Here is a 15,763-nt window from a genome sequence, read left to right as displayed (position 1 = left end):
TCTTGATGGGCTAAAATCTGAGTGTTGCAAATATGGAGTACTACTTATTTTGCGGTAACACGAATAATCTCACGAGAATTGGAGTAGTATATCAATAACTGTATAGAAGTAACTCCTTATCCCAATAATAATATTATCCAAATTAAAGAGAACATTTATATTAAGAGAAATTTATTTATTTGGTATATTTTCATTTGCTTTTTTTTTTTTACAAAATCAAACCGAACGAACCAAGTACATCTTCGTAAGCAAATTAATTCATGTAATATAGATTTATTTTTATTGAGAGGATGCATTCCTCGTTATATAATGATGAAGCTCAATGAATTGATTATAATTAATGATGCCCCAACTAATTATCATGCTATTAATTAATTCAGTTTGAAGGCAGGCAGAACCTTCACACAAATATTTTTAAATTCGCCAAACTGAATTAAATTAAGCTCTTTGGCCATCCACGTACATGAAGACAGGATCAGTTACAAATCCACCACTAACAATCAATAATAAGTACATTGCATTGATAATTTATTTTGCTAATCATTTGATCATGTCTTCTTTTTTACTAAAAAGATTCCTTTTTCTCTGCTTACCCTTTCAAAGTAGTAGTATTAATTAAATATATCTACATGTAACTTGCATGTTCTCCTGTACTATAAGTGTGTACTAAATTATATTATTACTAGTATTTTTCTAAATTATAGTAAGTAGTGTACTATTATATTCAAGCTATTCATAAATCATCACGAACATTTTTGAGATTCATATAATTACACCTTAAAAGTGGGTTTACCGATGGTACCACAAAGATATTTAATTCATTTTATAATTTCATGTCTCAATTTTTTTTTAGTTACGAAATAGTAAATATTTTATTTTTTGTATGTCATGGTCCTCATTTCAGCATCTATGTTTGTACTTTCACATTTATTCAATTAGGTATAGCAATTATATCCGCTGTAATTGTTCGGATTTAATTTATAGTAGTATTGATTTTCATTCTCACCCATGTTTCTGATTCTGACTAGTCTCATTCAATGAAATTGTGTTACTACTTACTACTACTACTACTACTACTATTATTTATGGATATCCTTTTTTTGAGTTGATGGATATCTAATATTTTTAATGCTAGTCCATATTCCGAAAAAATAAATTAAGTTTTTTGTATTTATTGTAATAATTGAGACAATATAAGTGATCGATGAACAATTCGTGCATTAAACTGAATCTTTTGCAATCTCTGAATATACTACTTACTACATTTCACTGATTCACTCTAGTTTAAAATTTTGAAATAGAACCTTGGAAATCGTAAACATAATTATTTATGTAATGCAAATCACGACCCAAAAAAAAGAAGATTTCTTCCATATATGATTAAAAATCATGAATTTGAGTTTTGCCGAAGTCTAACTTAAATGGTCATACTATGAATTATGAGCTACATGAATTTGAGTAATTCAAACATGAATTTGCCCAAACTGAAAAGCTACAAAAAGAAGCGATAAAAAAGAACTACAAATATAAAAGCTAGTACATTAATTTCGCAATATATTCATATAGACATAAATCCAACGCAAGAAAAAGCAAACAAAATATGGTTAAATAGACATAAAATCGAATTGCATTATCGAAATAATCTGCGATTTTGATGGAAAAAAGTAGTAGTTTCATACACCGGTAGCTCTTCACAAAGCCTATCCCTAATTCCAAACAAAGACGAGTGGTCGAGCTCGAACAAATCCGAGCTCGACTCACTAATGCCATCACCGTCACTCTCCTCTTCGTCTCTCTCGTAACGCGTATACTTTGTAGGAGCTCCATTTTGAAATGCATTTGGCGGCAACGGGGGCCTCCGGTCGCTCGCACGTGGCAAAGCGTCCACATAATTAACGCTCGCACGTGTAAGGTCATTTTTATTTATTCGAATCCCAGCCGGCGATTTCGTCGAACACCTCGTGTTCACCGGTGATTCCAGCGGCGGCGGTGGCGGATGGCTCCGATCGCCTCTTTTGGACTTGTTCCGATTGAAGATGGAGGTGAGGAAGGTGGTGAGGCGCGCTCCGGGAGAGATAGGCTGCTTCATCTTCTTCAAATTCGCGTAGATTCTCATCGCCCTGGATTTGGATTTGACCAGATTCTCTGTCGAGGATGCTATGTTCCTCTCCTCGTGGAAGAGATCGCGATCGCGATCGCCGGTGCGGATCGGTCTAGGGCAGTTGGCGGCGGTGAAGATGGAGGGGTCGGTGTCGGGGAAGACGGTGTTGTCGCAGCGTGGGCGGCGGCGGAATAGCGTTCTGTCGTTTTCGATCCATTTCTCGACTCTAGAAAACGACGCCGTTTGGGGCTGTGGCTTGTCGTCGATGGAGCGGCAGATTTCGTCGAGGAGAGAGGAGGAGAATGAAGGAGTGTTGCGATGGGATTTCTTCATTTCTTGTTTCTCTCTTGAATACATTTTGATTTTAGAGAGAGAGGATGCGATTGAAATGATATAAAAGGGCGCTAAATTTAAGCCTAAATTAAATTCACTAATTGAAGCCAACATTAATTTTGTTGAGGACATAATGTCTGATTAATCATTCTAACTTATTTATTGTTCGCTTACAATTTCCAATTTTTGTCATTTCAAATACTAATACATTTAGATTGATTTTAATTTTAATCATGGATGAATTTTTTAAGGGTTTTTGGCTTTTTAAACCAAAACCTTTCTCCGAATTTCGGTTTTTCCCATGAACTATGAGATTTATTTTTAAAGCCACAAACTTTCATTTCGTTAAGATTTTCCCCTGGCGGGTCAACGACGAAACCCGGATTGTCTACATGTCAATTTTAATCCTATTTGTCACTAAATTGATTACTTGGATACTATTTGGCACAATAATACATACAATCACAATTATTACATAACAAATGACCACTTTTGAATAAACAAAACACAACTTTAACATTTTGAATTATGCTATTCGGGTCGAGTTGGGAAAATCCTAACGAAATGAAAGTTCGTGGTTTTAAAAACAAATCTCATAGTTCATGGGAAAAACCAGAATTCGGGGAAAGGTTTTGGTTTATAAAGCCAAAAACCCATTTTTTAATTATTTTAGCTCGACTATTATGCAAATAAAATTGAGACTCAGATGTGGTAAATCAAAAATTTTAATATTAAAACATTTCAAAAATTGGGTCAAAATATAATGAACTTTCTTTGGTGAAGCTAGAAACACTTAAATAATCTTTTTATAATTATTATTATTTATTTTATTAAGTGAAGCATTAAATAAGAAACTTGACTTTTTATTGGCCTTTAACTATAGATTATGGTTTTGGAAGCAGAATTTTTAGTGGCAGGCAATTACGGCTTAATAACTGTTTTCAGCTAATGTTAAATATCTATTTTATTGAAACTTATTAATGACTATATACGAAACCAAGAAATGAAATAACTAATTACTATAAAATAAAATAATTAATTAGTTTTTGAGTATTAATCAAAATTCCTCATTATTAATTTATGTGTATCCATTAATTTTTTTTTATGCGCAGTGATAATGTGACTGCAAACTTTTAATAATACTTAAATTAATATGTTTTGAAACACTCAATATTTAATGGCATGTGAAACGAATGTACGTGTTGTTAGTCGGTTCCTCAAAATTTTAATATTTCAATGTTTGGTGAATCGAATAATAAAGTTTTTTATCTAACAACTAATGTATTATTTGAATTCTTCAAATTTGAGTAATAATTTATTTAACGTTGAATTTTTCACCTCCAAAGTAGTACTACTAACTTAAGAGCTGCGCACATGCACGTAACTACCACATCAAACTGAATAATAATATACTACAAATTTCTTTTATTATTTTTAAAGAGATAAAAATAGTTTATCATTAATATTGGTTGATTTAGACTTTTAGGATTACGTCGAGACAAGTATAATTAATAGGGAAAAAAAATTTAATAATTCGTTTTCAATTTTTTTTAGTTAGGTTCGTTCCCTTCTGATTGAATAGTATGAATATCTATACTTAAATCTCTATAGTCTTTGATTAGAGGTAGACACCTCTATTATCAGTACACCTCTAAATAAATTATTTAATTTGTAAAAATTGTTTCTTTACTTGTATGAGCTAGAAGGCCTAATCCGCACAAGAACCTAATTTTAACACGAAAGTAAAGAATAAATGAACAATTTAAATGAGATACAAGTATAAATGCATATTAATTTGAGACAAGAACCTAATTTTAACACAATTAAAAGCACAATTGTAGAACCCAAAATATTTATTCGTTTTTAACATCTCCAACCGTGTATGTTTTCAATTTCATTTTGTTTTTGGTTTTCCTTGTCACCTTTTTCAACTATATATAAATAAACATATTTTGTTTTTTGACAGTTAACTAAAAAAAATAAGGTTTGACTTAATCCAAGTCAATAAGTATATTCGAATAAAAGCTAATTAATAATAAGATGAATTCAATAAACGAGACTTTTAAAAAGTATTATTGCATAAAGAAGTTTGATTGAAGAAATTAGTGAATTAGGTAATGAATAAGTATAACACATTCATCTTAGCTGATTCTCTTTATCCATAAGCCTTGAGTTCAATCACTCAAATCTTGCAATAACAACTTCCTTGACAGCATTGGCCCATCAAAACAAGAAACAGCCAACATAGCATTTATCACACACAACAAAACTGCTACACCCTCTCTGTCACTCATTCATCTTCTTTATTTCTAAACAATCCGTCTCTCTCTCATTTCATCCCAACCTCCCGACATCCACCAGCTGGTAGAGGTCGCCCCGTCTTTGCTTCTCAAGCGGTAGGTTCGTTCTGGACAGTTAAACTCAATCACACATAAAAACTAATGCACATGGTTGATGTTAGTATAAGAGAATGCTATGCTTGTCTCACCTCCGAAGATCAACTTGAGAATAGTCGATTTCTGAGATGATTATCGCCTCATCATGTTCCGTTGTGGCCACAACTTCACCAAACTGTCGAAACCAGACAAACGAATCTAAATAAGAACGAAAATATGGTGGTGACTTGTTCTGTATAATACAGACCGACATATATCTCCTGAGTTGTAACCAAATATTTTCTCTCTCTCCACCCATAAACTTACCGGCCCGATGAGTGTAGAATGGCCCCACGCAATGTACCCAGCAGCAACATCTCGAGCAGGTGAACAAGTTGCTACGTATAACTATCAAATTTTGTCGTTAATAACAATAGAGATTTACTTGATAACATAAAAAAGATACTAATATATTTGTATTTTTCAGCTGCCCTTCTATTATTGCGCATCCGACCATCACTAGATGATTTTTTGTCTTTGGTTCAACCATACTAATTAATTATTATTCGGAAGCATTGAAGGGGGACTCGTCTGATTAGAGTAATGATCCGTAGGGTCAACGGCCATAATATACATGAATACAAGACATTTAAAAAACAATGACACTAACCTTGTCTTAATGTACAACGACCAAAACACATTCAGGATGTGAAGTGGTCATGGGGGTGGTCCCTACAGTGTCTGACAGTACTAGGATTAAATGAATCACTTTCAGTTCATGTTAGACATCATTGATAAAATGATGGAACCGTCTTGTAGCATTCAATCCCCATACACGCACACAAAAACGAGAATACAATCATGCTGATAAAGGAAAAGGAGAGACAAGTGGCTGGGGTTGTTGGGATTACCTGGTTGTCGACAGCCCTGCATAAGAGTAACGCGATAGTGAGTAGTAACATCAAGAGCTAATTCCAACAAATATGTGGTTGGCTACAGATTTTGCATTATTATTTGATACTACTACTACTACTATTTTTCAATAATAGAGTAACATTATTTTCGTCAATCTCACCTTGCTCTTTGCAATAGCTCCCAATGCAGAGGACCTGTGGTCATGTTGAATGCTCCCGGATAGCAAATCAATTGAGCACCTACACGATAAGAATATGATCGTCATAAGCAATAGTCAAGAATGAAATAGCCCATGTACATGTCAGAATCATAGAAAGATATTCCTAGTTAATGAAGAAATTAGAAGAGGAGAGTTAATAGACCTCTTGCAGAATAGAGCATTGCTAGTTCTTGAAATCTAATGTCGTAGCAGATACCAATTCCGATTCGACCAACCTCTGCACATCGCAGGTGCCATAACTAGTTAGCAAAGGAGTGTGAACAGAAATTAGTGAGAATGTAATGAGCAATAAATGACCACTTCAAAAGCACCTCAACATACTCATATTTGTATGACTTAGAAGTTTTGGTGTTTGGAGCATAGAACAATCAAAAGCTCGTCAACAACTACATGTGCACAACTGGACTCGGTCTTTCTCTATCAGAAACCAGAATAAGCTTTGGTCTCAAATCTTTCTACTTAAAGCACATCCAAACTCGGTCAAACCAGTTTATGATGAAAAATGTGGTTTCATCCGTTAACTTACTCATTATTGATTTTAGAATCTAGATGGAATAAAAGCCACTTTTTGTGACCAAAACAAATATACATTCACTAGTTACATGCTTGACTCCTATACAAATCGAGATGGTAAGACTAACAAAAGCAGTAGTTACAAATATCAAGTCTATCAGTAATGTATACCCGTGTCCACTACGGTGGGAGTCTCCCCAGCAGTAAGAGTGTTCGATTCCTTGAAGGTAATCTTTCCAGGAATGTCGATATCGAAAAGGTGTATCTGTCATCAAATGTAGTACATTGGAGAACTAGTTAAGAGAAATTAGTCTGTTGTCTTATTTCAATTTATTACAATTTACTACTACAAAACATGATATATATTGCGAAATGGCATGACATCCTGATACAGTTGATACTTGGATTATGGATGAAAGTTTATAATTTCTACAAAAACAATAGCAACAAACTAAGCCTTTATCCAACCAATCCGAGAAATCACCTTACGGTGCTTAGCTTTCAGCTTTCCGTCAGGGCCATATACACAACAGGTGTTGTACAACTTATCTCCGCACCGTTCAGGTATTGAACCTCCAATTAGCGTGATGTTAAGACGACAAGCAATTTCAGATAACATTGCTGTTGATGGAGATGCATCAAAGCCAGCATCAATATCCTCAGCATACACTGGAAAGCTATCATTTGAATATGCGCTGTTCCATATTTCCTGATGAAAGAATGACATATTAAACCTTATGCTGTAGTGCAGGAAATAAAACACTCAACACAAATGAACGACATTCACTATGGTGGCCTACACTCTAATCCTGCAACTTAGAAATTAGGAAGCCACATTATTAGTCAGTATATGCCCTCTCCTTTGTCATACTCATCTTTGCACATTTGTTTCTACGAGCAACCTACTGAAAACTCAGTACCGGACACGTTTCCTTCATAAATCTGTTGCAAGCACTCAAATGCACCCCACCCTCCCCCCTCCCCTCCAAAAAGAAACAAGAATACCCCCAAAACAAGAATAAAGGCACCAAATGTTTAGACTATCGCTGATATTCTTTTCAGCTATCAACTTCTGCAAAGCAAGACAAAAAATAACATTTCAATCACAAACCTCCCAATCCACCAAGTAAGCTACCGTAAAGGGCCATCACAATCATGATTTGCAGTGGCAATTTCAAATGCACCAAATGAGTAAAACGACATTACCAAACAAAGTAACCGAGTCACGAAAGAAATGGGCTTACGGGCAACAGAACAAGCTTCGCCCCCTTTTCAGCAGCCTCCTCTATTGCAGTCCGCGCATGCTGAATGTTTCTCTCTTTATCAGCAGTCACACTTAACTGACATATACCAATCTTAAACTGCACCCACAACAATCAGAAATTCACAAAAATCAAACAGTCATCAACTTTAAACTCACTAAACAATACCAAATCCCCACTTCCCCAGCCAATTTAGAACAGAAGATCCAATTTTCCTACCATTTAAGCTATCTAACATAAAATCCCACCTCTCAAAGACTCACAAACCTATCAATTCAACAATAACAAATTCCCAGTTTCCCAACCAATTTAGAAAAAGATTTAATTTTTATCACCAAGTAATATATCCACCATAAAACCCACACATTAATTACAAATAGAAAAAAAATTCAGCACTCAAAAGCTGAGAAACCTATAAACTTTAAACTCACTCAACAATAACAAACCCCAATTTCCCAATTAATTTATAAAAAGATTCAATTTTGACTACCAAATAAGTACTACTCCACAAGAAAATCCTCACAAACTACAAGGAGAAGCAAAACCCACCTCTCAAAACCCCAAAAGACTCTACCAAGATTAAGCAAGACAACAATCAAGCTCTAAATTAAGAAAAACAAATATACAAACTCTCTCTCAATCTCTCTCTCTCTCATGTAAAGAGGGAGTAGTACCTTGGTGATGAGGGTTGTGGGCGCCGGTAGAGCTGGGGGCACTCGAGCCTTCTCCGGGTAGAAAGAGGCGGCCATGGATGAGATTGAGGCTGACGATGTGACTGTTGTGCGAGTTGTGGTTTGAGTTGGAGTACGGTAAAATCGACGGTGGAGAAGAGGGGAGGTCACAGTGCGTACAGTGGGTTGAGCTACAGAGGATTTACGAGTGAGAGTAGTGAGACTTGATGACAAACCCAATACTCCCCTCATTTTTCTCTTTCCTTTTCGTCCTCACAACTCAATTAACTCGTCACACTTTTTTTCCTTGAGAGATATTCAATTGAATTCAATTTTCAATCCAAGTTTTTTCAATTTCAAATTCAGATATGTATCTAAGTAGACATAAATTTTTTAATTGAATAATGGAAATTCAATTGAATTCAATTTGCATGAAATGATTTTCAATCAAAGTTTTCAATTCCAAATTCAGATATCTAAGTAGACATAAAATTTTCAATTGAATAATGGAGTACTACTACTTTATATACCAAATTTTATGGAATAGTAGTATACTATAAATATTGAAATAGTAAATATTCCCTTAATTTTTTAGAATTGGAATACAAGAGAAAATATAATACTAGCAAAATGGAAGATTTGAGTATTTATAAGAAAAAGGAATATTTTATTATAGAGGAAAAATGGGCCACATAATTTACATTTGCTGAAAAATATAAGTAATCTATTTTATAATTTAAAAACACAAAGTGGAAGTATAAACCAACCACTCTTTTATAATACTACACTACTACTCTACTAATCTAAGCCATAAATTTCATAGCCATGCACTTGAGACTTAACATGTCCCATTAAATCTCAAACTTAAAATCTAATTTTATTCATAGGTGTCTTCGTATGCATATCCACATGTGTCACACTGTGAACTGAATAATTATAAGCTCTAAAAAACCATAAACAAATAGGTTTAAGCCATTCTTATTTTAAACTCAAAGTATGACATTTAAACCATACTTTGTCTTTAATCGCACGTCAGGCAGCAATAATTAGAGCATCTTCTTATTAAAAAACTGCCACCACAGTTATCAATTAAGCCCACTAATGACTTTATATAAATTAATTAATGAACTAATCAACCTTAGTCTATCTCTTTTCAATAGACAATAGGTGAATGCCAGTCATTATTTACCCGGTTTGATCTGGCAACTGCAGTGAATCCACATTTACACAAGTAATGGAAAACATTTCAATTTCTCCTCAATAAAAAAAGATTAAATAAGGGAAAAACATAAATTTCAGTTAGGATATGAAATCGGGAAAAGTTGATCCATGTGTCACAGAGTGTCGATGTCAACTAATTTTCAAAATATAATATGGAGGCAACTTTTGTATTAAAAACAAAAAGTTTGTAGCTTTAGGCATATGATCTGTCCCAAAAGAAATAGTTTTATGACAATAATAGGAGTCGGAATCTTATTAAATATAAAGATTGCCCATTTCAAGAATCTTAGAGTGAAAAAAGAATGTGGTGGAGGTGATGAGGTGTTGCATATGCCGATTAAACAAACTTAAAAAATGAATCTTTGTTTTTGGGGGAGTTAAAGATTGAATCTTGAAAGGTGGTTGATTTTTTTTGTGGGCTACTATTTGAAATAATCAGTGGGGTCTTTTTTTTGTGTATATTTTTTCAGTTTGTTTGCATCAGAACTAAATATGGGCTTTTGTCAATGACAAACGAGGATGTTTGTATGATCTTCGCGACCATAACCTCTCCCTGCAGGTCTCTCTCTCTGTGAGACGTGTGTATAAAGGGGCAGTTTTTTTTTTATTTTGTCTTTTCTTATATGTATGTATGTGTGCGTTGCTTTCCTTTTAAATATTTTCTTTGTTTCTTTCATTGTAATTGTAAAGGATCAATTGCCTAGTTTTGGGAAATATGCTTTTGTTTTTTGTTGAGGTTCTACGTCTGGCCTTAGTATGTTTGTGTAAAAGTTCTGATTTTTTTCCATGAAGTTCAAGGCAATGATATTTTTTCCTTTTTCATGGTGAATTTTCGTGAGTTTTGACTTTTGAGCTGCTGAAATTCAAATTTTTTTGGATTCTCGAGTTGATTAAGTGCTAAAAGAGTAAATACTGTTAAATAAACTGAAATCTCAAGTCCTTCTGTATATTATCTACCTCAAATTTGTGAAATTAGCCTCAATTTTATCAAGGTTTGTTTCGGAGCTACAAATATTCTTGTCACTAAATTACACTTCAAACCTGTTTACTGACAGTGTGTTTTCTCTAGGATTTTGTGTTTTTGAGGCAATCCACATTCGTGTTTTCTAATGCCCTCTATTAGGAATGATCTTGAATTTCTATATTTCTATTTCATATCTTCTGATTGAATTAATGGCTTCTTCTCTTTAAAACAGGTTGAAGATTTAACTAGTGTGTATAGTTGTTGATCTTGTCTTCAACTTGGCATAAAAAAGGAGCATACGAGGTTCGTAGGATGCAAACCTTATCCATCAAAGACACCACTGCTGACTCGCTCCCAACGTTGTTCGCCACCCGAACACCTATGTGGTTCTCCAACAAGCAGCCCGTCTCCAAGAGCGTAGAAACCACAAAAGACCGCAGTTATTACCATCTCAAGCTGTCTGAGCCACAGTGCCAAGACCAAGATTCTTCCTCAACTCTGTCCACGGATCAGTCTCACCATGAAGGGTCTAATTCAGCTGGAAGTGACGTGCAGATGCCATCTCAGCTCGGTAACAATATCCCTATAGCTTGATATCCATTGGCGTTGTTGATAATTGCAACGCCATGTGTGAACTTCAAAGTGCACTTCTATTCATTTTATTGCATAAATTAGTGGTTGTCTTCCTTGCTAAATGTGGCATTGCTGTTTCTGCATAATTCTTTATGTATCTATGAGATCGAGTGTGGAAAATATAGCTTTTGTCGTAGAAAGATTTGTTAGACGACCTTATAAAGCTTACCAGTTGTTACACAACCTCATGAAGCACTGCTGAAGTTAGTCGCAAGAGCAATATTTTATCGTAGAATTATATGTGAACGCGAGGCCTTGAAGCTTACCCATTGTTCTGTTGTTTCAGGTGCAACTTGTTGCGGAAACGCAGAGTATTTCAACAATCAATCATTGGTAAGTTGGTTTCAAATCTTTGTCCTACCTACAGAGTGTATAGTATGATCTAGATGCATGAGAAGTTGTGTTGCTGTGTTTGTCAGGATTGGGCATCTTACTCCATGGCTGCACCTTATTTTGGCAGGAATAGGATAGCAACTGCATATGATCCGAATTGTGTTGTAAGTGAGATGTGTTGAAATGAGTGAAGATCAAAGCTCCAAATTTATCCTATTTTGATCTCTTTAAGTTCTGTGCAGATGATTGGAGCCGGGCAAGGAAGGGCCGTGCTGCCTCTGGATGGCGATCAAGGCGTTCCCATGCTTGTCAACGCCAAACAGTACCACGCTATTCTCAGGCGTCGTCAAACCAGAGCTAAACTCATGGCTCAGAACAAGGTGGCAAGGACAAGAAAGGTATGTACTACTACTTAAAAACACTACACAGATTTAAATTCTTCCCAAAGTCAACTATTGATCACTTCAATGTGCAGCCATATCTCCACGAGTCTCGCCACCACCACGCTCTCAGGAGAGCACGGGGATCCGGGGGGCGCTTCTTGAACACGAAGAAGTCCAGCCCCACTGCTCAAGAATCCGAGATCCAGCACCCCTGGGGCACATCCACCTCTGGCTCTGATGGCTCGTGCATATTCAACAACGACGAGTTCTTCCAACAGCTGCGCATGGGGACAAAACCGCATATGATGGCACGCAACAACATGCTACTGTGCGCGCAAATCCACAGCACAACCTGATTGTGTGGTTAACCGGCAGTTCATCCTTGGCTATACTTGTTTTTTTAGCTAAATTATTTTGCTATGGAGCTTTCAAATGAACTCATCTTTGTGCTAGATTTTGAAAATATGGTTTGCTTGATTTAGGTGCATAAGTTGAACAATGTGTATGGAAATTAACTCCCAACTTTATACATACATGTGGAACATTGAGCATAAGAAATTCATAAATGATTGGGTCTCAAACATCCCCAGGTCTCCAAACGTTGGAAAATCCGGTAAAGGATGCGTTTGGGTAGCGGATCTGTTGTAAGATCTTCCCGACCTCGTATTTTTCCCCTCCAGCTGAAGTACATCATTGCTATATGAACAAAGAGTAATGCAACTAGAAAGGAGATAAGGGATATAAGGCTGATTATGACAACAATAAGGTCCACTGATTTAGTTTTGGTATTGGGAGTGATCACCATTGTAGATGCTCCGTAGCTAACTGCGATAGCTATCAGCGACACCCACATACCAAACAAAGCAATATTCAACAGAAAAATGTTTCTGGATGTCAGTCCACTGGCGATGAGAAAGATTGTGAGGATGGATGAAACGAATGCCACAATGTTTGCACGTACCAAATGTTTGTATATATGTGGATGCGTATATGCAATCACAGCTTCACCGGCCTTGTGTGATGACGTGTCTTCCTGCCACATGCCGCCTGGTGGATTGACAGCGTTCTGGAATGCCATCGTTGTTATCAAGACCACCACCACCATTGTCGTGTTGGTCATCTCGGGCATGGCACTCTCAAGTGATGGCTGTAACAATTTTAACAAGCTTCTTCTAATCTCCGAATAGCTACTACTTGTGTACCGAGGGCTCTCATTCAAGATTTGCAGTGGTGTTTTGCCTGTCGAATTACGTGCTCGCCTCTTTATTTTCTTGCTTTCCACCAAGTATCGTACGGTCTGAATTTTTTTTTTTTTTGAAATAAAATTAATACACTTTGGGCTACAATATATTTCATTTATGTAAGAAAAAGATGGAATATGTGGTTACCTCAAGTTGATTGGCCCTGACAGCCAAATGCAATATTGTCTCACCATCCTCATCAAATGCATCAACAAGATCCTCTCCTAACCGGTCTACTAAAACCTTGAGCGTCCTAAGTTGACCGTGTTTTACGCACAAGTGTAGCACAGTCTCTTTGCGATGTAACCTCTCCATAACAAGCAAATGGCTCTCTTGAAGGAGACGTTTCACGATCTCAACATGTCCTTTCATGGCTGCAATATGAAGCGGGTTCATATCATGGCAGTCTCGCCACCAGCAAGCCTCGGGGGCTACTGATAACAACCTTTGGCAGATCTCCACGTGCCCTTCTTCTGCTGCAATGTGAAGAGGGGATGATTTTTGAGAGTCTGAGATCCGCGCTAGCCTCGGATTAAACTTGAGCACCTCTTCAACAATGGATGCTTGTCCATGCATTGCTGCAACGTGTAGAAGATTTCTTGAAAATGGAAACGAGACTCCATGAACAAGATATGGATCTTCTTCGACTAGTCGTACGAGTATTGCGACATCTCCTTTTGATGCAGCATCGTAGAGTTTCTTTTCTACTACTTCACTCACCATCCTTTCCCAATTGCTTCTCCTTATTCACAAATCATCTTATAAGGTTGGGTAACACGCAGTTTCTACCTAATTTCCCCACTACTTCACAATACCTTCCAATTCAAATTGACTCACAAGAAAATTCTACCCAGCAACTTCCTCACTACTTGGAAATTTCTGAAGAAATTAAAGACCTATTATAAAGGTTGACTCAAGTTAAAGAAAACTTTAGAAGAAAGATTTTATTAATTCTCTGAAATTAACAATAAAAGGTCTGTAAATAAACATCGTTCGAATATACTTTGATTGTTGTATCGAACCTCTGACCATTTTGGTCATCATACACATTCACTTTTATTGTTTTATTTAATTAGAAAAATAACGCTTTAACATTTGTTGGAATTCTAACCCAAATAAATGGTAAGTTTCTAAAAACAACATTGAACTTTGATCACATTTTAAGTTTGCCATGCTCTATGAATTGTAGCAATGATAATACTTACTACTACTATTTTTAAATTTGTAGCGAAATAGACGCTCCCAAATACATGAAAAAATATTATGTGTAACCTTTGTTAGGACATGATCTCACTAATGTAATTTTATTCCATTACACTCAACATAGTGGGAAACAAAAAAGATGCTGAACAAAACATGGACACACACGTCATGTGGAATGCTATATTTAGAAATGTTCAACGATTGAATCTCAAACATCTCGGGTCTCGAAATGTTGGTAAATCCAATACAGGATCCGTTTGTATAGAGGATCCGTTGTAAGATCTTCCTGACTCCGTATTTTTGCCTTCCAGTTGAAGTAATGACTTAGCAGATGCAAAAAGAGAAACATGAGTACAAAGGCGACAAGGCACGCAAGGATGAATATGATGGTGATAAGGTGAATTGGTTTATTTTTTATGTTGGGAGCGGTCACCATTGTGGATGCTGCGTAACTCAATGTGATAGCCATCATCGACACCGCCATAGCATACACGGCCATCCTCCAGAAGCAAATGTTTACGGATGGCGCTTCAGTGGTGATGAGTAAGATTGCGAGGAAGGATGAAATGAATGCTACGGTGTTAGCATGCACCAAATATCTGTATATATGTGGATGAGTATGTGCTATCACAGCATCACCGGCCTTGTGTGATGACGTATCTTCCTGCCAAATGCCACCAGGTGGGTTGATGGAGTTCTGGAATGCCATCGTTGCTATCAGGATCACCACCACCATCATCGTGTTGGTCCACTTGGGCAATATTTTGTCAAGTGATGGTCGTAACAGTTTTAATAATAATTTTCTAACTTCCGAATACCTAGTAGCTGTGTAGCGAGGGCTCTCATTTAAGACTTGCAGTGGTGTATGGCCTCTGATATTACGTGTTCGCCTCTTTATTTTCTTGTTGTCCACAAGGTATTGTATAGTCTGAGTTTTTTCATAAAATTAATCAAAATAAAGAAAACATAAAAAAGATGGAATTGGTGATTACCTCAAGTTGATTGGACCTGACAGCCATATGCAATATTGTCTCTCCATTCTCATCATCTGCATCCACAAGCTCAGCTCCCAGCCTATCTATCAACACCTTCAACGCCCCAAGTTGACCGTGTTTCACGCACAAGTGCAACACAGTCTCTTTGCGAGGCAACCCCTCCATAGCAAGCAAATGACTCTCTTCAAGGAGATGCTCCATGATCTCAACGTGCCCTTTTATCGCAGCAATATGAAGCGGATTCATATCATGACAGTCTCGCCACCAGCAAGCCTCTGGGGCTACTGATAACAACTTTTGGCAGATCTCAAGGTGCCCTTCCTCTACTGCAATGTGAAGAGGTGATGACTTTTGGGAGTCTGAAATCCGTGCTAGCCTCGGATTATACTTGACCACCTCT

General features: G+C 36.5%; 5 protein-coding genes across 9 annotated transcripts in view; 1 reads left to right on the top strand and 4 right to left on the bottom strand.

The window, feature by feature from the left end:
• Nucleotides 1-1,525: 1,525 nt before the first annotated feature.
• On the bottom strand, nt 1,526-2,463 carry LOC125191179 (protein BIG GRAIN 1-like A). Its single transcript, XM_048088675.1, has one exon. It carries the CDS (start codon nt 2,456-2,458, stop codon nt 1,631-1,633), a length of 828 nt encoding a protein of 275 aa, XP_047944632.1. The 5' UTR covers nt 2,459-2,463; the 3' UTR covers nt 1,526-1,630.
• Nucleotides 2,464-4,509: 2,046 nt separating this feature from the next.
• On the bottom strand, nt 4,510-8,690 carry LOC125191229 (omega-amidase, chloroplastic-like). Its single transcript, XM_048088745.1, has 10 exons — nt 8,394-8,690; nt 7,702-7,818; nt 6,942-7,166; nt 6,629-6,722; nt 6,087-6,161; nt 5,885-5,963; nt 5,721-5,736; nt 5,137-5,217; nt 4,923-5,005; nt 4,510-4,841 (listed from the first exon to the last, which is right to left on the bottom strand). Exons 1-10 carry the CDS (start codon nt 8,640-8,642, stop codon nt 4,769-4,771), a joined length of 1,092 nt encoding a protein of 363 aa, XP_047944702.1. The 5' UTR covers nt 8,643-8,690; the 3' UTR covers nt 4,510-4,768.
• A 1,218-nt stretch (nt 8,691-9,908) lies between these two features.
• On the top strand, nt 9,909-12,411 carry LOC125187342 (nuclear transcription factor Y subunit A-8-like). 5 transcript variants are annotated; one of them, XM_048083911.1, is made up of 6 exons: nt 9,909-10,009; nt 10,808-11,146; nt 11,495-11,541; nt 11,628-11,705; nt 11,784-11,939; nt 12,017-12,411. In XM_048083911.1, the coding sequence occupies exons 2-6, from the start codon at nt 10,888-10,890 to the stop codon at nt 12,278-12,280; spliced, it is 804 nt and encodes a 267-aa protein (XP_047939868.1). In that variant the 5' UTR covers nt 9,909-10,009; nt 10,808-10,887; the 3' UTR covers nt 12,281-12,411. The 5 variants fall into 5 exon arrangements, with proteins under 5 accessions (XP_047939868.1, XP_047939867.1, XP_047939871.1 ...); XM_048083910.1 differs by lacking the exon at nt 9,909-10,009 and adding an exon at nt 10,053-10,170; XM_048083914.1 differs by lacking the exon at nt 9,909-10,009 and adding an exon at nt 10,324-10,347.
• LOC125190086 (ankyrin repeat-containing protein At5g02620-like) lies at nt 12,375-13,888 on the bottom strand. The gene is made up of 2 exons (XM_048087283.1): nt 13,313-13,888; nt 12,375-13,221 (listed from the first exon to the last, which is right to left on the bottom strand). The coding sequence occupies exons 1-2, from the start codon at nt 13,886-13,888 to the stop codon at nt 12,484-12,486; spliced, it is 1,314 nt and encodes a 437-aa protein (XP_047943240.1). The 3' UTR covers nt 12,375-12,483.
• A 623-nt stretch (nt 13,889-14,511) lies between these two features.
• The window catches only part of LOC125190085 (ankyrin repeat-containing protein At5g02620-like), a 3,783-nt gene continuing 2,531 nt past the window's right edge, over nt 14,512-15,763 (bottom strand). Inside the window, exons 2-3 of the mRNA XM_048087282.1 lie at nt 15,361-15,759; nt 14,512-15,296 (exon numbers count right to left, since the gene is read on the bottom strand). Of these exons, the coding sequence (XP_047943239.1) occupies nt 14,577-15,296; nt 15,361-15,759 (1,119 nt within the window). The 3' untranslated portion in view covers nt 14,512-14,576. The remainder of the gene's footprint in view (nt 15,297-15,360; nt 15,760-15,763) is intronic.

The sequence above is a fragment of the Salvia hispanica genome, chromosome 5 (genome assembly GCF_023119035.1).
Source record: "Salvia hispanica cultivar TCC Black 2014 chromosome 5, UniMelb_Shisp_WGS_1.0, whole genome shotgun sequence".
Classification (NCBI taxonomy): Eukaryota; Viridiplantae; Streptophyta; class Magnoliopsida; order Lamiales; family Lamiaceae; genus Salvia; species Salvia hispanica.
The sequence above is the reverse complement of the archived record's forward strand: the minus strand, read 5'-3'. Positions and strand labels throughout refer to the sequence as shown.